This window comes from Crinia signifera, chromosome 3, assembly GCF_055691185.1.
Source record: "Crinia signifera chromosome 3, ASM5569118v1, whole genome shotgun sequence".
NCBI classification, from domain to species: Eukaryota; Metazoa; Chordata; class Amphibia; order Anura; family Myobatrachidae; genus Crinia; species Crinia signifera.
Genome location: NC_139219.1, coordinates 5,919,720 through 5,944,862, shown reverse-complemented (window position 1 = coordinate 5,944,862; position 25,143 = coordinate 5,919,720). Strand labels below are relative to the sequence as shown.

General features: G+C 48.2%; 1 protein-coding gene across 1 annotated transcript in view; it reads left to right on the top strand.

Moving 5' to 3' along the window:
• The window catches only part of KCTD3 (potassium channel tetramerization domain containing 3), a 63,613-nt gene that overhangs the window by 23,651 nt on the left and 14,819 nt on the right, over nt 1-25,143 (top strand). The window contains exons 4-8 of the mRNA XM_083175169.1: nt 3,758-3,831; nt 6,086-6,144; nt 11,719-11,799; nt 13,684-13,821; nt 18,556-18,646. Coding sequence (XP_083031295.1) covers nt 3,758-3,831; nt 6,086-6,144; nt 11,719-11,799; nt 13,684-13,821; nt 18,556-18,646 — 443 coding nt within the window. The remainder of the gene's footprint in view (nt 1-3,757; nt 3,832-6,085; nt 6,145-11,718; nt 11,800-13,683; nt 13,822-18,555; nt 18,647-25,143) is intronic.

The following is a 25,143-nucleotide window of genomic DNA, read 5'->3' as shown; positions in this document are numbered from 1 at the left end:
CATGCTAACATAATCTGTATGTGCACATAAACATACTAACAGCGCAGTTACATGTAGCTCAGCGCTAATCCTGCTAACATAATCTGTACGAGCACATAAACATACTAACAGTGCAGTTACATGTAGCTCAGCGCTAATCCTGCTAACATAATCTGTACGAGCACATAAACATACTAACAGCGCAGTTACATGTAGCTCAGCGCTAATCCTGCTAACATAATCTGTATGTGCACATAAACATACTAACAGCGCAGTTACATGTAGCTCAGCGCTAATCCTGCTAACATAATCTGTACGTGCACATAAACATACTAACAGCGCAGTAACATGTAGCTCAGCGCTAATCCTGCTAACATAATCTGTACGTGCACATAAACATACTAACAGCGCAGTTACATGTAGCTCAGCGCTAATCCTGCTAACATAATCTGTATGTGCACATAAACATACTAACCGCGCAGTTACATGTAGCTCAGCGCTAATCCTGCTAACATAATCTGTACGAGCACATAAACATACTAACAGCGCAGTTACATGTAGCTCAGCGCTAATCATGCTAATATAAGCTTTACATGCACATAAACATACTAACAGCACAGTTACATGTAGCTCAGCGCTAATCATGCTAATATAAGCTTTACGTGCACATAAACATACTAACAGCGCAGTTACATGTAGCTCAGCGCTAATCCTGCTAACATAATCTGTATGTGCACATAAACATACTAACAGCGCAGTTACATGTAGCTCATCGCTAATCCTGCTAACATAATCTGTACGTGCACATAAACATACTAACAGCGCAGTTACATGTAGCTCAGCGCTAATCCTGCTAACATAATCTGTACGTGCACATAAACATACTAACAGCGCAGTAACATGTAGCTCAGCGCTAATCCTGCTAACATAATCTGTACGTGCACATAAACATACTAACAGCGCAGTTACATGTAGCTCAGCGCTAATCCTGCTAACATAATCTGTACGTGCACATAAACATACTAACAGCGCAGTTACATGTAACCCAGCGCTAATCCTGCTAACATAATCTGTACGTGCACATAAACATACTAACAGCACAGTTACATGTAGCTCAGCGCTAATCCTGCTAACATAATCTGTACGTGCACACAAACATACTAACAGCGCAGTTACATGTAGCTCAGCGCTAATCCTGCTAACATAATCTGTACGTGCACATAAACATACTAACAGCGCAGTTACATGTAGCTCAGCGCTCCTTTACAATTATTCAGCCCAGGGTGACACGAAAAAGAGCCTTCACCAAAAAGCCCTACTGCATTGTAGAAAACCAAAAGATAGTGACACCCACTGGCTAAAAATCATATAACATGCATACACTTACACACTGGATTTGCTGATTAAGTCTATACTTTTACATATAATATGCAATGATTGAGATTTTTATTTCTGAAACTCAAACCCAGAAATCCATAGTGCAACAATGTACATATTAAATAAATAATTTTATTTCTTGCATTCCACTTACAAAAGGTAGAGGTACATGCGCATATCACAAATGACAGGGATTGTTCCCTTCAGCTTCAGTTTCCTTGTTACCTGTATCAGGCTCAACCGAAACATATATGGTGCAAATAACGTTTTTAAGAAGGTAAAAAAACAATTTATTCAATGCACTCACAAAATGCCAAAATTTAAAAGCATATCACCCATATGGGTATTGGACACGTCTGGCATGGAACAGAATGCCAACTCTGTATCAGTCAGAGGTTCACGGAGTTCAGTCCACACAGGGGCCCTTATTCTGGTTGGTGCGGCCAGAGCCGCACACGGGGCTCCGGCCGCACAAACCAATCCCCGCCCACCCTACGGATCGCCACGGCCGTCCGTACACGGACGGCTGGCGATCCGCATAAAAATGGTGGAGGCGTACGCCTCCACCATGGTGGGAGCTGCCCCCTGCATTCGATGGTCGTCGACCATCGAAGGCAGGTCCGCACGCCCCGGCAGCTCCCGCAAGCTGAGACCACACGGACAATCGTCCGTGTGGTAGCTTGTATGGGGGCTGAAAGCTGACATCCGGCGACGTCAGCTTTCCGCCCCCATGAGTTGCGTCATGCCCTCATTACCATGCATACGCCCCGCGTTTGCATGGGAACGCCCATGAAACGCGGGGCGTACACATAGGGAAATGAGGGCATGAAGCCTCTCACGCCCCTATACGCCCCCTTTGCGGCGGACGAAATACGTCTGCGGCGAAGGGGGCTGCACATGCGCAGATTGACCTCTGCGCATGTGCAGAGTAAAAACATCGGCGGTACGGCCGCACGCGGGCCGTACCGCACGAAGCAGAATAAGGGCCAGGGTCCGGTCGGTGGTGGCAGTAAGCTTTAGCACGCTTTCTGGCAAAGAAGTGCCCTTCAGTATGCATGTTATATGATTTTTCACCAGTGAGTGTCACTATCTTTTGGTTTTCTACATGTAGGGTAGTAATGCCAGCTGTGCCATCTGACGCTGGTTACCACCTGATACTCACATGCTGTTATGCATCCCTGGCATTCCCTTGTGTATAGATGCAGCCCCACCAGTAACATGGCAACAGCACCATGGACCACACAGCCAGATTGTATCCGTGCCAAATGATGCGTGCAGTGCCACAATCTCCATCTATACATCACCAGTACTGGCTTTAAATGATCCTACAATATCTGGCCAATCACCAGTACCGGCTGTAAATGATCCTACAATATCTGGCCAATCACCAGTACTGGCTTTAAATGATCCTACAATATCTGGCCAATCACCAGTACCGGCTGTAAATGATCCTACAATATCTGGCCAATCACCAGTACCGGCTTTAAATGATCCTACAATATCTGGCCAATCACCAGTACCGGCTGTAAATGATCCTACAATATCTGGCCAATCACCAGTACCGGCTGTAAATGATCCTACAATATCTGGCCAATCACTAGTACCATCTGGAAATGATCCTACAATATCTGGCCAATCACCAGTACCAGCTGTAAATGATCCTACAATATCTGGCCAATCACCAGTACTAACTGCAAATGATCCTACAATATCTGGCCAATCACCAGTACCGGCTGGAAGTGATCCTATAACATCTGGCCAATCACCAGTACCGGCTGGAAATGATCCTGCAATATCTGGCCAATCACCAGTACCGGCTGTAAATGATCCTACAATATCAGGCCAATCACCAGTACTGGCTGGAAATGATCCTACAATATCTGGCCAATCACCAGTACTAACTGGAAATGATCCTACAATATCTGGCCAATCACCAGTACCGGCTGTAAAAGATAATATTTTGCATCCCACTTTTCTGCTACCAAACGTTCCTGTTGAAATATTCCCGTTCTGGAGAGAACCTTTGGTTAATCCATTTCAGATCTGTCCTCAGATTCTGTCATTCCCCCTCGTTACGCACCTGTTAGTGACCTCGCGGCGTAATGTGCGCGTTTACCTTGCAGCAGAGCGTCATCATTCTGCAGAGTAATGAAAAATCCCTTATTTTACTGCGCAATAATGACCTGGAAATATATCGCCTTTCACTTAAGCGTTTTAAGTGTTTTTTCATGAATATGTTAGAGGTCTATTAACTTTATTACCCTTTATGAAATGTGTATAAAAAAAAAGTCCAAGTTTATTGGAAATAGAAAGTGGCACGTGTGTTTTTTCTTAATAAAACGCTGTGAAAGTCCTTATTTCTCTGTAATGACAGCCGTGCACTTTTTTTTTTCTTTTACAGATATTTATCGATCGAGACCCTACAGCGTTTGCGCCCATTTTGAATTTCCTGAGAACAAAGGAACTTGATTTAAGGTACGAGGAGATGCTTTTAGTCCTGTCTTTATCATTAGAAATCGATGCTCTTTTCATTCTACTGAAAAATATCCCTACATCATAACAGGGAATCGTCGCTGAATTCTGGATTTACTGTCATTGCTGACATCAGTGCATCATTATTATTTATTTATAAACATGTTATATAAAGTGCAACAAACAACAGTGATCAAACCAACTTGGTAGTTACAGACAGACATAGAGGAAGGAGGGCCCTGCTCGCAGGCTTAAGGTGCAAATACACAGAAGGATTTGGCAAACGATCCAATCTCGTTAATGATTTCCTCAGAACTCCTGGACAAACGATTTGGTATCAAACAGTAAACGATTGTACAAACGACAACCCATGACTCCTACTCCCCTCCACCATCGTTAATCAGCTTTTACCAAATCGTTCATAGTGCATACAAATGAAACAAGTTGAACACATTGCAAAAGATTGGTCTCTGATCTTTCTGCATGCATAGACTTTCTTAACAAGGAGCTGGTACGTGCATTGGCATCAATATCGTTCATACACACAGAACGATTTAAGCGATTGATCGATCCATCCATCGGGAACGCCCACATCTTTTGCCAAATCCTTCTTTGTGTATGCACCTTTACAATCTATAGGGAAATAGTCTTGTGAGACACAGGGATAGGTGTTATCTATTACATATGGTCACCAGATTGCAGAGGCTCTTGTTGGGCTGTATATACGGGGACCCTGCAATGGTGGCCGGGGGTCAGAAGGATGGAAAAGTGAGAGAGAGACAATAAGTGGCAATATGTGAGGACTGTACAGTGGGGATGTGATTGGACAGGGCAGATTATGTGGGTGGGTCTGGAATGTGATAAGCTGCCTGAAGAGTTGAGTACTCAGGGAACACTTGGAGGAGTCTTACTGTGCATGGGAGGGGATTCCACAGAGTGGGTGCAGCCAGAGGAGAGTCCTGCAATTGTGAGTGGGAGCAGATAATGCGTGTGGGTGAGATACGTAGATCATGTGCAGAGCGGGGTTGGTTTGTGAGATATTGGAAACTGTTACGCAGTGCGCTAACCATTCACTCTCCAGCGTAAGGTCCCCATGCTGAGATCATCAGTGGCCAAACTGGAGTCTTTGCTTTGTCCGCGGTCACTGTCACCCGTTAGAGAGCATACCAATATAGTATAATATTACCCATGTATCTGCCATGTGTCGTCACTGTTGGGTGATGCGGGGAGGGATTGTGGCTCTTGTCTACAGTATGTAGAATTGATACGTGTTTTATGTGCTACGTTGCGGCATTGCAGATTATTTCTGTAATCTCTCACAATTCAATGTAATTCATTCTAAAATAGAAATAATGGAGATATAATATTGTGGATTCTGGAGTCTTGTCTGTAGGTTAGACTCCGCCATTACAGTCCAGGGTTTAAGGATATACATACTTGAGCTCAGGTGACTTCGGACCTTAATCAGTTTGTTTTAGTTTAAGCATCTGGATTCAATCCTGGATATCCTCAATACTTTACAAATGATTGTCCTCCATGTGCAGGAAAGGCGTTGCTTCGCGCCCAAGGAGTGTAATGGAGAGGTCTTCAGACGCCAAACCTCCATAGTCACTCCCAGGTAGGTAAAATAAACAGACCATAAAACCCCCGTTATAATGGACTACGTCCCTACATCAAATCATCATAAAAGAAAATGATCAGCCGTACCAATGTCGTTTGTCCTCATTAAACCAGGACTGGCGCGTGGGGTCTTACAGGACCCTCCTGATTCATGTTTACTGATCTTTAGACCTGACACCTAAAGAAACCATGATAGGCATTTCTATTAGTGTGTTGTGTAAGCATCATACGCCATTATATATGACTCACGAGGGTCCTCTAAGACCCCACGCGCCTTTCCTGGTTTAATAAGGAGAAACCTCATTGGTTTGTCTAATCATTTTCTTTTATGATGATTTGATGTATGGACTCACTCCATTATAAGGGGATTTATGGTCTGTTTGTTTTACATACCTGGGAGAAGACCTCTCCATTATCGATCAGAAGACCCAGGAGACCAGGCATACAGATGGGTGTCCTGGCAGTGAAGCGCTGTCTTTTCTATGTATTATATCCTTAAGACCTGCACTGTAATAGCGGAGTTTGGGAAGACAACGCTTCAACCCAACCCCATTCCCCAGCTCGGGAACCACAGGTGTCTATATGTGCTGTAGTTATTGGCAATCACTTTATTTCATGACTATTTTCTATCTTTTAGGGGTGTCAGTCTGAATGTCCTGCGCCATGAAGCTGAATTCTATGGAATTACACCCCTGGGTAAATGTCTGTGTTGTATGTCACTACCGCTGCTGCTCAGCCATTCCGTACATGGCTATATCTAGAACTCGCCCTACAAACAGAGAATATACAGGACTTATTGACTCGTAGGAGTCCTGCTCTGTTTACTCTGCGGCTGCTCGGCTGATATAAGTATAAAGTGGAGCTGGGTCTGAGGTCCGGACAGATGCGAAATTAGCTCGGGGAATTTTAGGCTTTGTAATGTCCACATAACACGTATTGTACATGTATCACACGCCAGAAACAAACTGGGTTGTGTGGGTTTACATAGGTAGCGGCTCGTGTGAAAGGTTTAACTCGGATCCGGTGACTCAGAAATCCAACCTGGTTTGGTCCGGGAAGGATTTGAGTTATAGGGCAGTGTGAATGGGTTACCCAGAACGTCCGGTCCAGGTTCTGTTCACTGTCATACCCAACTGACGGCAGAGGAGAAGCCCCAGTAATATCCCAAGTCCAGCCAGCGGTGTGAATGGGTAACCCAGAACGTCCTGTCCAGGTCCCGTTCACTGTCATCTCCAGGGGACGGCAGAGGAGATGCCCCAGTAATATCCCAAGTCCAGCCAGTGGTGTGAATGGGTTACCCAGAACGTCCTGTCCAGGTCCCGTTCACTGTCATCTCCAGGGGACGGCAGAGGAGAAGCCCCAGTAATATCCCAAGTCCAGCCAGCGGTGTGAATGGGTTACCCAGAACGTCCTGTCCAGGTCCCGTTCACTGTCATCTCCAGGGGACGGCAGAGGAGAAGCCCCAGTAATATCCCGAGTCCAGCCAGCGGTGTGAATGGGTAACCCAGAACGTCCAGTCCAGGTCCTGTTCACTGCCATCTCCAAGCGACGGCAGAGGAGAAGCCCCAGTAATATCCCGAGTCCAGCCAGCGGTGTGAATGGGTTACCCAGAAGTCCGGTCCAGGTCCTGTTCACCGTCATCCCCAAGGGACGGCAGAGGAGAAGCCCCAGTAATATCCCAAGTCCAGCCAGTGGTGTGAATGTGTTACCCAGAACGTCCGGTCCAGGTCCCGTTCACTGTCATCCCCAGGGGACGGCAGAGGAGAAGCCCCAGTAATATCCCAAGTCCAGCCAGTGGTGTGAATGTGTTACCCAGAACGTCCGGTCCAGGTCCCGTTCACTGTCATCCCCAGGGGACGGCAGAGGAGAAGCCCCAGTAATATCCCGAGTCCAGCCAGCGGTGTGAATGGGATTTTACGCCGCAGTGACACTGCTTGAAACCAGTGTTCAGTGACCCTTGTTGGTCTCTAGAATGCAGTGTAAAAGGGGCATTATAGGTCTCCTGAACAGTAATAGTAGTAGATATAGTAACTGTTGGGTGGTTACAGTATAACATAATATATGGACTATAATTAACTTGACAGAAAATGCCCACATCTCCTGCAGAATGATGGTCCTTATACTGGACTTAGCTCTAATATGCCATTGTGCGCACAAAGACGCAGCAGCTTGCAGACATCGGCTGCACCATTGGACGTTCCGAGAAACCCTGAATTAGGCGCCTTCCAGCAAGGTCCCTGACATTGGCGCCGACACCAGCTAACTGCCCCCTGTACACCTGTGCGTCCACCCTCGGTGACAGTCAGGACGACATACGGAGCTATCCCAACATTGAATTAATACTGTTTACATTTAATAAACTATTTGCCCAATCTGCTCTAAAATTAGATGAATAGTGTTTGCTTAATATATACACCCGTCCTTTCTAATATATACACCCGTCCTTTCTAATATATACACCCGTCCTTTCTAATATATACACCCGTCCTTTCTAATATATACACCCGTCCTTTCTAATATATACACCCGTCCTTTCTAATATATACACCCGTCCTTTCCTTACCCCAAACAGGAAATAATCAGTATGTATATTTAATAAATGTCCTTCCGCCTCAGTTTAATAACCGAATGCCCCCTAAGTGAGTGTTTTCTCCCCTATATAGCGGCTGCGCTCCTCCTGCCAGAGGGTGCCCACCTTACAACAGAAATACATAGCAGACCCCTATGGCCAAAATGTGCCCTCATTGCACGTTCCTTACGTGTAATATATGCACACGGGGTTTGCCATTGTATGAAAGGAAACCTCTGTCATACAGCAGGGCCCTCCGTCCTTCATGCTGCATATACAATGGAATGCTAGATCAGTCTGCAACAAGCTCCCAGCTATCCACGACCTCTTTATCTCCCACTTTTTTAACCTTCTTGCCATCACTGAAACCTGGCTCTCCTCCTCTGACACTACCTCCCCTGCTGCCCTCTCTTATGGAGGCCTCTCCTTCACACACTCGGTCAGACCTGATGGCCGTCAGGGTGGAGGAGTGGGCATCCTCCTCTCCCCCAACTGCACCTTCCGCGCCATCCCACCTGAGCCCTCCCTCACATTCTCCACCTTTGAGGTACACACTATTCGCCTCTTCTACCCTATTCACCTCCTTGTGGCTGTAATTTACCGCCCCCTGGCCCCTGCTCCCCTTTCCTTGATAACTTTGCTGCAGGGCTTCCACACTTTCTTGCCTCTGACCTCCCCTCTATCATCCTCGGTGACTTTAACATTCCTATTGACATCAATAATGCTGCCTCCTCTAACCTTCTTGACCTTACCACCTCCTTTGGACTTTCTCAATGGACCTCCACCCCCACTCATAATCTTGGTAACTCCCTTGACCTAGTCTTCACCCACCATTGTAATCTCTCTGATTTCTCTAATTCTTCCTTCCCACTCTCTGACCACAATCTGCTCTCTTTCACCCTCTCATCCTCCCCTCTCCCCTCATTGCCCAGACCTACCGTCACCAGACGTAACCTCGGATCTCTTGACCCCACTGTCCTGTCTTCCCTGGAGACTTTCCTCTCTCCTCTTTCAACCATGACTTGCCCCAACCAGGCTGCCTCTTTCTATTACTCTCCTCTCACCTCTGCTCTCGACTCTGTAGCCCCCCTCCACACTGTCCCCCTCCGACGCACTAAACCCCAACCCTGGCACAACAAAATAACTAGATTCTTGTAAAAATGTTCACGCTCTGCTGAACGCCTCTGGAGGAAATCTCACTCTCTGGCAGACTTCCTCCATTTCAAGTTTATTCTCTCCTCCTACAGCGCTGCTCTCTCCTCTGCCAAACAATCTTTCTTCAAATCTCTCATCTCTTCCCATTCCTCCAATCCCCGACGGCTCTTTGAAACTTTCAACACTCTACTTCGCCCTGCACCACCCCTCCTCCCTTCATCCCTCACTGCCACTGACTTTGCCTCCTTCTTCCTCTCTAACATTGAGATAATCCGACATGATATCTCCTCCTATACCCCCTCTGCTGCCCACCCACCCCAATCATCCTCCCCTTCCAACTACCCCAGTCTGTCATCCTTCTGCCCTACTACAGCTGATGAAGTCCGCTCCCTCATCTCATCCTCTCCCCCCTCTACCTGTCCCCTGGACCCTCTCCCCTCCCGTCTCCTCAGTTCCCTCTCCCCCACTGGCTGCTCCCACCTTGCTCACCTCTTTAACCTATCTCTTTCTACTGGCATCTTTCCCTCACCCTTCAAACATGCTCTGGTCTCACCTATTCTTGAAAAACCAAACCTGGACCCTTTATCTCCCACAAGCTACCGCCCTATCTCTCTTCTCCCATTTGCCTCTAAAATACTAGAACGGCTGGTTTACAGGCGTCTCACCAGCTACCTGTCTGACCACGCCATCCTAGATCCCCTTCAATCTGGCTTTCGCCCACTTCATTCCACTGAGACTGCCCTAGTGAAAGTCACCAATGACCTGCTGTCAGCCACATCCAAGGGTCACTTCTCCCTGCTTATCCTTTTGGACCTATCTGCTGCCTTTGACACTGTGGATCACCCTCTCCTCCCCCACACACTCCAAAACATTGGCCTCTCTGGCACAGTCTTCAACTGGTTTTCCTCTTACCTCTTTAACCGTTCCTTCTCAGTCTCTGCCTCTGGCTCTACCTTACCACCTTCTATCCTTCCTGTCGGGGTCCCTCAGGGTTCCGTCCTTGGCCCCATTCTGTTCTCTCTGTACACCTCCTCTCTGGGTGCACTCATTAACTCCTTTGGCTTCCAATATCACCTCTATGCGGATGACACCCAAATCTACCTCTCCTCTCCTGATCTGTCCCCCACTGTTTTCTCTCAAGTTTCCAACTGCCTCGCTGCCATCTCTACCTGGATGTCTGAGCGATTTCTGAAGCTGAATATGGACAAAACCGAACTTATTATCTTTCCCCCACCCAGAGCTATGCCCCCTACTAATATCTCTATCACTGTTAACAACACCATCATCTCCCCCGTTCCCCAACTCCGCTGCCTGGGTGTCACTCTTGACTCCTCCCTCTCCTTTGCACCCCACATCCAAGCCCTGGCCCATTCTTGCCGGTTCCAGTTACGCAACATTGCTCGCTTCAGGCCCTTTCTCTCACAGAGTGCAACTAAGCTGATCATCCACTCACTGGTCATCTCACGGCTCGACTACTGCAATGTTCTCCTCACCGGCCTCGCTCAATCCCAACTAGCTCCTCTCCAATCTGTCCTCAATGCTGCAGCCAGGCTTATCTTCCTCTCCCGCCGCTCTAATTCTGCTACTCCCCTTCAACAAAATCTGCACTGGCTTCCATTCCCCTACAGAATCCTCTTCAAACACCTCACACTCACATACAGGGCCATCTCTAATTCCATTGCTCCATATATCTCTAACCTCATCTCCATTCATACACCCTCCCGCCCTCTACGGTCGGCTGACGACTGTCGTCTCTCCTCCACCCTGATCACTGCTTCCCATGCTAGAGTACAGGACTTTGCCCGTGCTGCACCCCTTCAGTGGAACGCACTCCCTCGCTCCATTAGACTCTCCCCGACCTTGCAAAGCTTCAAACGGGCACTGAAAACTCACCTATTCATCAAAGCGTACCCTTCCACTGCATAAACCAGCTGGTTCTCCGACCCCTTGCCTGTTTACATCCTGCTATCTAACCACCACCCACTTGCTTGTACCTCTTGTTATCTGTCTGTCTCCCCTTCCTACTAGATTGTAAGCTCCTCCGAGCAGGGCCCTTTTCCCTCCTGTTGTCAAAGCCCACTTCTCTTCACATGTCACTCACAGCTCTCCTTTACCCAACACTCAGTGACCATCTTCATACTCATCTCCATCATTGGCCTCTAGTTGTATGTTGATTGGGTCCTCACTACTTACATTTAAGCTGTAATGTGTATTGATCTGTGGCGCTCTTTATTTGTACTGTATTTTTGTTATTTATTCAATGTTATGCCAAGCTTTGTCTCCCTGTATTGTTCCTTTGTACGGCGCTGCGAAACACTTGTGGCGCCTTATAAATAAAATTATAATAATAATAAAATACAAGGTAATCCTAACAGTACCGATGTTCCTCATAGTGCTCCGGCCTTGACCCTATCAGCAGATCAGAGACGGTGCTGACCGTTGTGTGCCTGACAGGAATGAGCGCTTACTATGATGTACCATCTGATTGGTACCAGCGTTGGCAGATGTGCCCGATTGTAATGGCTGTGTCCTTTCATTGTTCTTAGTCAGAAGATTGCTGTTATGTGAAGAACTGGAACGGTCATCGTGCGGCAGCGTCTTGTTTCATGGATACTTACCTCCTCCAGGTAACTATTATACATCAGTATATGGGGTAGGTGGGCCAGCTGTGGATCTAGCACCAGCCTCTCCCCTTGGGTCATCAGGCGCTGACCATAGTTTGGGAGCATCCCGGGGAGTCCCAAGCAGACCAGTAACTACGGTAACTCCTGGTTATACAGGAAATGCTAGAACCTGTACATGACATGCCTTAGATTTAGTGACCTTGTGCATGTTGCATGTGTAATGCAGATTATTACATGTCTACTAGATTGGTCATTACACTGATAGACACAACACAGAAATTCACTTTGCTTTCAGTAAAACCACTTGGTCTGCAATGTTACAGAATCTTCTATAGCTATATCGTTAAAAGCCCATCAAGATGACGGTTTCTGCAATTACCCTCACTTTGAACTGTGACAGTTTTTACCCCACAAACTTTCTACCCCGCCCTCAGCCCCTATCTGCTCCTACCTGCAATCTCTGTCTGCGCAGCTGCCTCTCTCCATATCCAGCATCTATTATAATGTAACTTATCCTTTATCCACCGGGGAGACCCCAGACAACATTGGATATAGGTAATGAATGATTTCAACTTGGCTCCTCCCCCTCTATACCCCACGTGACCTCAGTTCAGTGTATGTACCCAATGGAGGTGGTCGTCTTCTCTATGGGCTGTGGGGAAACCTGTCGCATTTCCCTTCTCTGCTGCCGGCCGGAGACGTCTTTCCTATGAGGGTGACCTCATGGAATGTCTGTGCGCACACCTTTGTGCCCTAGGAGGCTAGCATTGGGCAGCGGTGGCGTGCTCCTTCCCAGGAGGACTGCTATGGGATCTCTCCAGCTTACCCCAGTAGCTGAAGGAGAAGCAGGATTTCTGCCAGTATAATCCCTTCTCTCTGATCATATTGGGGACATTAGACGCCCTCCCAGCGGTTCATGTATACGGTGTCCTCTGTTGTGTTCTGTCATACAGTATTTCCTTCTTACTTTTCCTATATCCTCGCTGTGTCTTCTTGGGGAGGTCAGGTGGGGCAGAGCGCCATATTTTCCCTATATCACTGTGTATCCCCCGGCGTTCCCCATGAGATCAGAGGAAAGGGATGTTACTGGTAAGTACAGAACACTCGTCTCCCAGTAACAGAGCAGATACCAGTGTATTTCAGGGGCATTATTTCACCGGCTGCCGGATTATTAATATGATTTATAATAATGACTTCAATGGCCAAAAACTGCCCAATTAAGTGGATTGTAAAACAGGTTTTATAGTTTCCTGGCAGCTCAGTGTCATTCTGGAACATGCATTTATTTTGGAGATCCGCTACAGTGCGTCGTTTGTCACCCTCCTGTCGGTATTTAGTAATAACGTAACGGTCTATGAATTGTGTGAATATACTGTGTCTCTTCCTGCTTTGGCCATTTGGGGCGCACGGACTCCAGAACATGTGGGCTCGGCACTAGAACTATCATTATTGGCGATTTATAAATGGTCAACACATAAAATAGGTCGACATGGCTAAGTTCAACAGGTTTGTAAGGTCGACACAACCGGTCGATAATGGGAAGGTTGGCAGTTTTTCACGTTTTTCTGAGCCGTCGTGCTGACAGGCAGTACGTCCTACCCTACCATCCACTAGGGCGTGGTGGGAGAATATAATCGTAGCGAGGCACCGTGCCTGGAGCATAGCGAGGGGAGGCAGTACACTGCTACAGTGTCCGTGTCGACTCGCGTCGAACTTTGGGACAACAAAACATGAAAAACTCATGTTGACATTTTGACTGCCGACCTTCCCATTATCGACCTAATGTATGTCGACGGTCATACAGTCTACCCTATGACCCATACCCTTATAAAGTTGTGTTGTAAATATATAATATGTATAGACCAATCTTCCGTCTGTTCCCACCAGCCATTCCCAGCCGTAAGCTGAATTGTGAGACGTCCACCTGCTCGGAGACTAAAGTCGCCCCGAGACCGTGCGAGGGAGCGACCCCGTGCGTCGGCCTGCAGCCCACGCTCACTGCGGTGGAAGGAATGGTGAAACTCGGTAAGGATGTTCTGTGATATCTAATGTATAAGATAACTGCCAGCTGGGAGTAGTCGCTTGTCCCTCTCAGTTACCGACATCCCCCTGCCTGTAACAGTGATATTGCTGTAGCTCAGGAGTCTTGCAGCGTCATCTCTTATTGTACCCTGGGATTATTATATATCGTATAAACTGTGGCGCACATGCAGTAAAAGATTCTAGAATCTGATTGGCTGCTGCAAATGACAGTACTTTGTTCTAGTACAGTATAGAAGTAAGTCTACATCTGGTGGATATTGGGTTACAGCATACATACGGCGCTACCAACTACTTGTGGCGCCTTTATAAATAAAATGTAGTCAGGGGCAAACTGCGCCTCATACCCTGAGCGACCCTTCTCTGCAATCAGATCCGTTCATAAGGTGAAAGCACCTATACATCTGCAGTGCAGCTTTTCTGTTTTAACTCTTTAATATTTTAGTTGTGATTCTTTGGTGCATACATCCACGGCTTTGTGAGAGCTTATGGACTGTCACCTACAGAAGTGTATGGGCGCTCTCTGTGGATCATACTCCCTACCAGTGGCGGCTCTTGGAGGAGGGGCTTCCGCGATGTGGGCCCACCCCCCTCTGAGCGCCGCCATTGTGCTTGTGATCCCCACCGCTGCCACCACTCTCTATCTAAAGTAACCAGGTGATGCTCTGCATGGGCACCAGCAACTTACATTTGTAGCGACCAGACCTCTCATCATCCAGCAGGCCCCTCATGCAACTGGCCCCAAATCCAACAACAGAGGTGTCCAAAGTTCCTGAATGTTTTCACCTTCCTCACATTGATAACCTTGTAAGTAATCAGAGATTTGTTTATCGTTATCCCAGCTGGTTGGGCATAGTTGAAGTGTAGTGGCATGCTGCTATCACAGTGAGAGGATCCAGAACCCGTAGGGGCGAGTTCTCCAGAATGCCCTGTATGCAGCTTATGAGATAGAGGAACAGCTCGTGGGCTCACCGCCAAGTCTCTCACCCAGTCTACGCAAGATATCAACCCAGAAGGGAGCCACGCTTCTCTGCCTCTTAATTGCTGCCTCGAGCAGTGTTGTTTTTCCTCTCCCACTTCCTTGAAGGGAGTAAAGACATCACCACCATGGTGGAGAGTTTGCGGGTGATCTCCAGGCTCTGGAGCAGTCTAACTCTGAGGTTGGTTCCATAGAGTGCAGAGGGTTTTTAGCCTTGAGGAATTCAACACACAACTGAGAATGAATGTATTAGTAACCATTTGGGACGACACTAGAGGTGAGGACAGTGAGAAATTGGAGATTATGGATGGTTCACTGTTCTTTTGAACAGTTGGAGAATCTGCTGAACGAAGCATGGACCTGCTCCCAGATTTCCCTCATCTTTTCCCCGAGCTAGGATACAGTGGAATGGCAGTACCTGCCTTACGCAGATACTTCCATCAAAGACCAACACCCCTCTTCCAAAACTGCTACCTTACGGGAGGGATAGCACAGATATGACAATGATGGTCCTCTTCATGATTGTTCACAATGCAGCCCTATAGAGAGGTGGTTTTAACAATTGGCAGCGGTTCTGGAATTTGATAAACCAAAATCTAATCTGGTGGACCACATACAGGAGGCATCTGAACATCTTGGAAACTTAGGAGTGACACAATCCCTCATAGCATTTGTCTTTCAGCCTCGCCATGTTCACTTGTGGGCCGTTCCCTTCTGCCTGGCTCTAACCCAAAGCGCGTTGTGCTCACAGGTGATGGTTGCCCTTTGCAGATCCATATGTGACGTAGATGTTCTGCTGATTTACTCAAACTCATTGGCCTTGCAGCTAGATTCTCTACTGGACAGCCCAGGCTGGAATCTAACTTTGCTAAAGCTGACACTTTCCCAGGGGGAAATCTTCCTTGGTTTTCTGTTCCAACAGTTGTCAGCAGAGCACACGTTCCTGTCACAGGTAGATGTTGGTTCTCCTAGGCATGAAGTTCTGGGAGAGATGGTTTCCATCGCCAAGGTGCAAATTCACAGTTTTATATAAATGGCGTGCTATATCAAGGGGATTTCTAAATGGAACACAAGTGTCACCAGCACTGAAACAACCAACTATTCAAGTGACTGAGGTGCCACCAACATAGTCACCAATTCTACATCCAGGTCTGGTCGATTATAACAATGGACTTTAGAATGGTACCACCACTCTTCAGTCAGAGTGCTAGGGCTCCTGAAAACATTCCGGAACACATGTGGATCTTCAAAGCTCCCTGGTCCGGAAAACCTTTTCATCCAAGGAAGGGCCATTAAGATCCAATCTGAAAACTCCATGACTTTCACCTTACCTTTACTAGAGCCTTGACTTAATGGAAAGGTTTCTCTGGCCGTATGGATCAAACTATGATCAGGGCTCGTAAGCCTGTTATGGAAAACAATAACCACATGGTTTGGAAGATATTCATCTCATGATGTGATGCCAAGGGGGGGTTTCTATTCTTGATTTTGGTAGGTCTTTCTATTGCAGTCCTGCTGGTTGGCCTGGAGGAAGTTTTAACACTTGGCTCTTTAAAGGTTCAGGTCTCTGTTCCTCTATATAATACCTCTTTTACCTGTAGCACAGACTTCTTTCGGGGAATGATTCATCTAAATATCTTCCCCAATAACTCCTTGAGAACCACTTTAGATACATCTACTTACCATTTTGCTATCTGGTGGCTCTGTCCTGTAGGTCTTCATTCCTCATCTTCTATGAAGACCAGGCTATATTTGGAACCAAAACCTTCTCTTGCAATCTGAATTGGGAATCTATGTCTCCAGAGGAGGCAGCGTACCTGGTCTCTGGATGTGGATCAGGATTTGAGTATCTATATTCATAGAACCAGGGGCTTCTCAGTATGGGCATGACGTGCTTTCTCCTTAAAGACCTCCATGTCAGGTTGGCCGCCATCTACCATTGGCAGTTAAAATAGTTTGATAATTAGCCAGGCCTTCATTATGGCAGGAGAACCATTTCCTGAGATATGAAGGTCCATTCCTTCAGCTTGCTGGTGCCTCCTGGGCTGCATGCCACGAGTTCTATTTTGGGCAGTGGTGCCAAGTGGCCATTATATCTTTGGTCCACATCTCCACAAATAGGTTTGCCTTAGTAGATGAAAGTTTTGGATGAAACGTCTGAGTGTTCCCTCCTTTTTGGTTCTCCCAGTGTATCTATTGACTTCGTCAGTTGAATGAACAAATGGAATTATTGTAATTTTAGAAAATAATTTTGTTGACATTTTATTGGGTACACTGTACAACCTTCCTGTACGCTTCTTGTAAATCTTATTGTTCATTGTGTTGTTACTTTTGCTGTTTTTCTTGCTTTATGATTGTTCCCATTAGAGGCTGTTAGTTTCCGTACTTCATCTCTTGTTCTGTGCTGGGGCTTTGCTAGTAAAATACTGAGGATCCCAGGCAGCCAATGGGGGATTATGCCACCACTGCACACTATACCCACTATACCCAGTGTATCCAGTGTCCCCCATGGTACTCGGTGAGAATGTGTTTGATGTAACTTACTATTGATAACAACAACTGCCATTGTATATATTATGAAGTATGTTGCAAAACATCTTTGTGCGGCTTTCTGACTTTCATGTTTTAGGGGGGTGCTTATCTTTCCCCTCTGCCTTATACGTAATGCACTTTTTAATTATCATGTAGCTTTTTTCCAATCGTTTGATTTATCTTGAGAAGAGACCTCTGCCGGGATTGTTATGGCTTCCCGCCCTGCTGGGCCTATAAACGGGCTTTCTCCGGAACATATGTACACAGGCAGCCAATGAAGCATTTGTATACATGAGGCATACCTCTGTTTATGTGCTCGTTCCCATCAGACGCTTACTTCCAGGAGCGAGATCAGCGCTCACTCCATGAGGCGAGGCTTTTCTGCCCCCGACAGAGACTTCAAATCTGCACATTGCACTTCTGACTCGTAATAACCGTTGCTCCTACCAAAGTGTGCGCGCTGCTGGCGGCAAACGGGGGGGCCGTCGTCAGCCTAATGAAGACCTCACATGTTCTCGCTGACATTTTAACATCTTAGTCATTGCAGCGAGAGGATTCGGCTCCCTTATTCCTCTGAACAGCAGGTACGGCGGAGAATAAGTACAGGAGCAATGTTTGCAGACGTCCCCGTGTTTGAGCAAAACTCTGGTTATTAAGTGCGGCTGGCAGGTTCTGCTTAAGAGACTTATGATTTAGTGCGAGTGTCACTTTCAATAGCCCCATTTCACCGGAGGATGGTCTCATGAGTTCAGATCTGAGAAGCGGTGATGGATCAGTGATGGTGATGCAATTACGGGACTTGCCAGCCGCGTACCTGACCTGTAGATAAATGGAGACCCCGCGCATGACACCCCCCCCACCCCTTACCAGCAGCCGACACCACCTCCCCTCCCCCCGCGTTCTGCACCAAGGCTGCATTCATTCCACAAAGCACTCCATCCACAAGACTCATTTGGGAATCCAATTTCTGTGCTATCCTGGGCTTTCAAGATGGCAACATCATAACCTATAACTTTACTTAATGCTTTGGGGGGGTGTATGGGGTGCGAATGTAAATTGCGTGCGCCGGTGCCCGTGATTAAGAGTCTGCGGGTAATATCATTTGACTGTTTTGGAAAGTGGGAGCCTCAGTCATTTGTCTTTGGGGTTGCTGCGAATATACTGCCGGGCACCACGGCATTAAATGTATATCTATTTTTCCCTTGCAGGAATCCCAGTGGATCCGCGGAAAGTGCTAATCGTAGCGGGCCATCACAACTGGATTGTCACTGCCTATGCTCATTTTGTGGTGTGCTACAGGTATGAATAATTCATCAGGATGGGGGTTTTCATTTTATTTATGTTTTTTTAGAGGCTGATTGTTTTTCCCAGAATGCTCCCAGCTCCGCGCCGCGTGAACCATTTCTCTTCCCAAATTAGCTCCTGTGACTGAGATCACCATGAACATAAAGCGAGAACGTGTTCATCTGTTCAACTGCTTTACTTTTATATTAGATTGTAAAGAAGTCATTACTTTAAAAACTATCTCCAGTGAGATAGAGGGATATGTACTTGTCCAGTTACTAATGGCATTTCCTACAGAAGGGGAACAAATCATGAGCGTGATGATGCTTTATATCGGGGGGCTGGGAATTTACACGCGTTATAGCACCACAAATAACTTCCAAAGAAAACACAATGGAATATTTCCTCCGGCAGATGCAACGTTTCTGTGCCCAGCCTGGTGCCCGCTAGACCAGCGGAAGCACTTTGATGATTGGTCACTTTCATTCGCAGACCCCTCGTGTGGGGTTCGTACAGTGGGCCTGATTCAGGAATGATTGGGACTGAATCATCAAGATGATGGAGAAAACTGCACATGCACAGGAGCTGTTCTGCAAATGTCCGGGGCAGGTCCAGGGGTCGCATTGACATTTTGCAGACATTCTGCCTGATTAACAGGCCGAGGCGTCTGTTGGAGGGGGAGCTGGTATATCGCCCCTGATTTCCAGCATTGACCAGGCAAAGGATGGTGCCGTGAGTCAGTGTCCTTGGCCTCACAAACCGCCCTGGGTACTTCTGTAGTTTCACGGCGCCGGAAGTAACAGAAACTTGGCAGCCTGCCAGAGGCTCGCGTGCCGCTCTAGCGTAGCGCTGCGCGTGCCACTCTAGTTGAAGTGTAAAAAGGAGACAAACAGGGCTAAACGGGGCTTATAAATCGCACACCCCGGCACACCGCTACCACAGGGGGTGTCCCGAATGTAGACGCTAACTTATATTGCGGTTTGAGACGCTTTTAGCGTCTCAATTCACACTCCCGGCACTTCGGCTTAGACGCGCGCGGACAGCGTTACGTAGTCAGTCAGAGAGCTATGCAGTTTGCGTAGTCAGTCAGTCAGCCGAAAATTTCGTCTTTACTGTCTCAGGTGTGTGCAGGTGTGAATGTGTTCCTGAATCAGCCTCACTATCCACGCCCACCCGAAGCGTGGCGAGCGCAGCGGTACGCGTCCTACGACCTTTTCATACCCCCACTATCCACGTCGGCGTGGAGTTGAGAATAGATTTGTGTGGCGAGCGCAGCGAGCCACCGAGCCCGAAGCGTGGCGAGCGCACGCGGATACCTTCACAGCTATCCGCGTCCCCTCGCGGGCTTCACAGGTGTCAGCGTCCGCTCGCCACGCACGGAGCCCGAAGCGTGGCGAGCGGACGCTGACACCTGTGAAGCCCGCGAGGGGACGCGGATAGCTGTGAAGGTATCCGCGTGCGCTCGCCACACTAATCTATTCTCAACTCCACGCCGACGTGGATAGTGGGGGTATGAAAAGGTCGTAGGACGCGTACCGCCACGCCACGCTTCGGGTGGGCGTGGATAGTGGGATTTACACGGTCCACAGCTGTGGCGTCCACTAGTGGCACTGAGGGTGGGTTTCAATAGTGTTCCCCTAGGGCCACATCTGAATCCAGGCTTTCCGGCTTCTTAGCGGCTATCTATGCGACTCGAGATTGACGCAGTTGCGTCTGAATCTCGCGTACAGTTTAGAAGCCCCGGCATCGCTGTGCCGGGGTGTCCACTTTAACATACCCCCGTTGTCAGTGGTGCCCAGGCGCTGCCTATTTCACTGTGGAACTACAAGTGCCACAGTGACATTGACCTGTCAGCGCCTGGGCAGCGCTGCTGCTGGCCGGCCGCTACGCTGTTTACGTACAGCTAGAGCGCATGAGCTCAGTCAGACAGAGCTAGAGCGGCACGCGCACAGTGAAACAGAGCCTCTGGCAGGCTGCCAAGTTTCTGTTACAGACTGTGCGCGCGGTGGCGCCGTGAAACTACAGAAGTACCCCGCCCTGAGATAGGGGCCTGAGTAAGGTGAGACCTGACAGGCTGCGGTTGCAGAGGAGCATCGCAAATACAGGGGGTGGAGAGCAGCAGGCAGGGCATGGACGTAGCGGGCGGTATGCAGTTGCTGCCTTTGGTCATGCGACTCACATATGCGCACTGCATACCGCGCAGTCGTTATATAATCATGGCAAGCTGGTCTGAATCAGGCCCAATGTGCATGCAATAAATGTAAACTACATTCCTGCAGCTGGTTCTGTACAAAGTGCTGCACTGAGCCCCATCCTGCAGCTGGTTCTGTACAAAGTGCTGCACTATGAGCCCCAACCTGCAGCTGGTTCTGTACGAAGTGCTGCACTATGAGCCCCATCCTGCAGCTGGTTCTGTACGAAGTGCTGCACTATGAGCCCCAACCTGCAGTTGGTTCTGTACGAAGTGCTGCACTATTAGCCCCAACCTGCAGCTGGTTCTGTACGAAGTGCTGCACTATGAGCCCCATCCTGCAGTTGGTTCTGTACGAAGTGCTGCACTATTAGCCCCAACCTGCAGCTGGTTCTGTACGAAGTGCTGCACTATGAATCCATCCTGCAGCTGGTTCTGTACGAAGTGCTGCACTATGAATCCATCCTGTGGCTGGTTCTGTACGAAGTGCTGCACTATGAGCCCCATCCTGCAGCTGGTTCTGTACGAAGTGCTGCACTATGAATCCATCCTGCAGCTGGTTCTGTACGAAGTGCTGCACTATGAATCCATCCTGTGGCTGGTTCTGTACAAAGTGCTGCACTATGAGCCCCATCCTGCAGTTGGTTCTGTACGAAGTGCTGCACTATGAGCCCCAACCTGCAGCTGGTTCTGTACGAAGTGCTGCACTATGAATCCATCCTGCAGCTGGTTCTGTACGAAGTGCTGCACTATGAATCCATCCTGTGGCTGGTTCTGTACGAAGTGCTGCACTATGAGCCCCATCCTGCAGCTGGTTCTGTACGAAGTGCTGCACTATGAATCCATCCTGCAGCTGGTTCTGTACGAAGTGCTGTTCTATGAATCCATCCTGTGGCTGGTTCTGTATGAAGTGCTGCACTATGAGCCCATCCTGCAGCTGGTTCTGTACGAAGTGCTGCACTATGAATCCATCCTGTGGCTGGTTCTGTACGAAGTGCTGCACTATGAGCCCATCCTGCAGCTGGTTCTGTACGAAGTGCTGCACTATGAGCCCATCCTGCGGCTCATACTACAAGTGCCCCATTCTGCGGCTGGTTCTGTACAAAGTGCTGCACTATGAGCCCCATCCTGCGGTTGGTTCTGTATGAAGTGCTGCACTATGAGCCCCATCCTGCAGTTGGTTCTGTACAAAGTGCTGCATTATGAGCCCATCCTGCAGCTGGTTCTTTACGAAGTGCTGCACTATGAGCCCATCCTGCGGCTTGTTCTGTACGAAGTTCTGCACTATGAGCCCCATCCTGCGGCTGGTTCTGTACGAAGTGCTGCACTATGAGCCCCATCCTGCAGCTGGTTCTGTACAAAGTGCTGCACTATGAGCCCATCCTGCGGCTGGTTCTGTACGAAGTTCTGCACTATGAGCCCATCCTGCGGCTGGTTCTGTACGAAGTTCTGCACTATGAGCCCCATCCTGCAGCTGGTTCTAAATGAAGTGCTGCACTGAGCCCCATTCTGCGGCTGGTTCTGTATGAAGTGCTGCACCTGCGGTTGGTTCTAAATGAGCCCCATCCTGTGATTTCACTGTTTTTTATTTTCAATAACTAAAACATTTGGTATACACCTCCTTGGCTGATATATATTCAGACCCTTCTCTCGTTATATTATCCTGGAGTCAGTACAACCCTCTCTGTTCTATCCAGCCGTTCCTCTAATGTACACAACCCCCAAATCAGCAGCTGCAATGTTCCGTAGTGCAGTAATTGGGGCGCATCTGACAGCGGCAGGGTCTTCTGGATCATTTGGGTTTGGTGTTATTGGAATAGGGTAAAGCGCTCACTGCCCTCTGATCCAGGAACATTGCATTTAATGACGGTTATATTGCGTGCTGCAGCGGCGTCCCGGCTCCTGGCCGCTGGCTCCCCTCAGTGTAACGGTGACGGAGAGAACACAGCGAGGGGTTTATTGAAATTTGTCAAAAATCTTGCTCTAATGCTTTTCAAATGGATGACCTGTCCGTCCACGCTCGGGGTCTGCAATTGCTTCAGTCACACTCAGACACGCTCACAGCAAACCGCAGAGCGATGGGGAACGGGCACCTGACAGAACATTTATTAATGGTGGCTGGAGAGCGGCCGCTCCATTCGTTCTCCGCAGACGGGGGAGGATGGAGACGTCACTGATTTCAAACAACGGATCTTAAGTTGTAAAGGGTGTTCCGCAAGTTTGTATATGTAACGGGTGATAGGAACATGGGGCTACATGTCCGCATCTGGAAGTCTGATTACCTACACAAGTACCCCACTCCCTGCCGTTACCTTCCCTGGTGTCTGACACAGGGCTGCAAATTCATAGGTCACCCAGCACAGTACAAGACATCCGCAAACCAACCCCCACCCGGGGATCTATATAACCTACATCAGAGGTGGCCAAACCGGTCCTCGAGATCTACCAACAGTACATGTTTTCCCATTCACCTAGCTGGCGCACAGGTGTACTCATTACTAACTGTCACATTCCCCAGACTCCCTAGCTGGTGCACAGCTGTAGTCATTACTAACTGTTACATTCCCCAGATCACCTAGCTGGTGCACAGCTGTAGTCATTACTAACTGTCACATTCCCCAGACTCCCTAGCTGGTGCACAGGTGTAGTCATTACTAACTGTCACATTCCCCAGATCACCTAGCTGGTGCACAGGTGTAGTCATTACTAACTGTCACATTCCCCATATCACCTAGCTGGTGCACAGGTGCGCTCATTACTAACTGTCACATTCCCCAGACTCCCTAGCTGGTGCACAGGTGCAGTCATTACTACCTGTCACATTCCCCAGACTCCCCAGCTGGTGCACAGCTGTAGTCATTACTGTTACATTCCCCAGATCACCTAGCTGGTGCACAGGTGTAGTCATTACTAACTGTCACATTCCCCAGACTCCCTAGCTGGTGCACAGGTGCAGTCATTACTAACTGTTACATTCCCCAGACCCCCTAGCAGGGGCACAGGTGCAGTCATTACTACCTGTCACATTCCCCAGACTCCCTAGCTGGTGCACAGCTGTAGTCATTACTACCTGTCACATTCCCCAGACTCCCTAGCTGGTGCACAGGTGCAGTCATTACTACCTGTCACATTCCCCAGATCACCTAGCTGGTGCACAGCTGTAGTCATTACTAACTGTCACATTCCCCAGATCACCTAGCTGGTGCACAGGTGTAGTCATTACTAACTCACATTATCAAACCTGCTGCAGTCATTCCTACTATAGATCCACAGGGGTTGGGATCATTTGGTCTATTGCATTATGGTCGAAAGTCATTAGGTCGAATCCATTAGGTCGACATGCTAAAAGGTCGACATGACTCTAGGTCGACATGGGAAAAGGTCGACATGATTCTAGGTCGAAAGGTCATTAGTTCGACAGGTCATTAGTTCGACAAGGTCATTAGTTCGACATTGTCTATGTCGACATTCACAAGGTCGACATGGGGTTTTTCACTGTTTTTTTACCTGAATGTCAACACAGTCGACATGGACACAGTTTAAAGTGCACTGCATCCCCTCGCATCGCTCGCTGTGCGTCGGGCACGGTGCCTCGCTAAGCTCGGCACACTATTTTATTCTCCCACCACGCCCTAGTGGATGGTAGGGCATGAAATACCGCCTGTCGGCACATGTTGGCTCAAAGAACAGTGAAAAACTCCATGTCGACCTTGTGAATGTCGACATAGACAATGTCGAACTAATGACCTTGTCGAACTAATGACCTTTCGAACTAGAATCATGTCGACCTTTTCCCATGTCGACCTAGAGTCATGTCGACCTTTTAGCATGTCGACCTAATGGATTCGACCTAATGACTGTCGACCATAATGCAGTAGACCAAATGACCGCATCCCGATCCACAGATGGCCTGATAGATGACCTGTTGGTAGAACTTGAGGACAGGTTTGGCCACCCCTGACCAACATGGACAATGTAAGTGCACAGAAAGGGGACTATGGCCAGAGCTGGACCCTACAGCCCCTTATATCTCTTACACATTTGTCGGTTTGTCCCATATGCATTTGGGCACCATTGTACCGATTTGGACAGAAACAAAGGGCCTTATTCTGGTTCACTCTGAGGCAAATTCCTTCTCAAATGGACAAAACCATGTGCACTGCAGGGGGGCAGTGTGCAATGTAGTGAACCAGAATAAGGCCCAATGCGAGGTGTCTTGATTGGATCCAGGTTAGGTTCACAGCCACAAAGTCCAACCCCAACCCAGTGGGGGTCCTGGGGGCCCAGAAAGGGGTCTGGCCACTACATAAAGTGGGTCAAA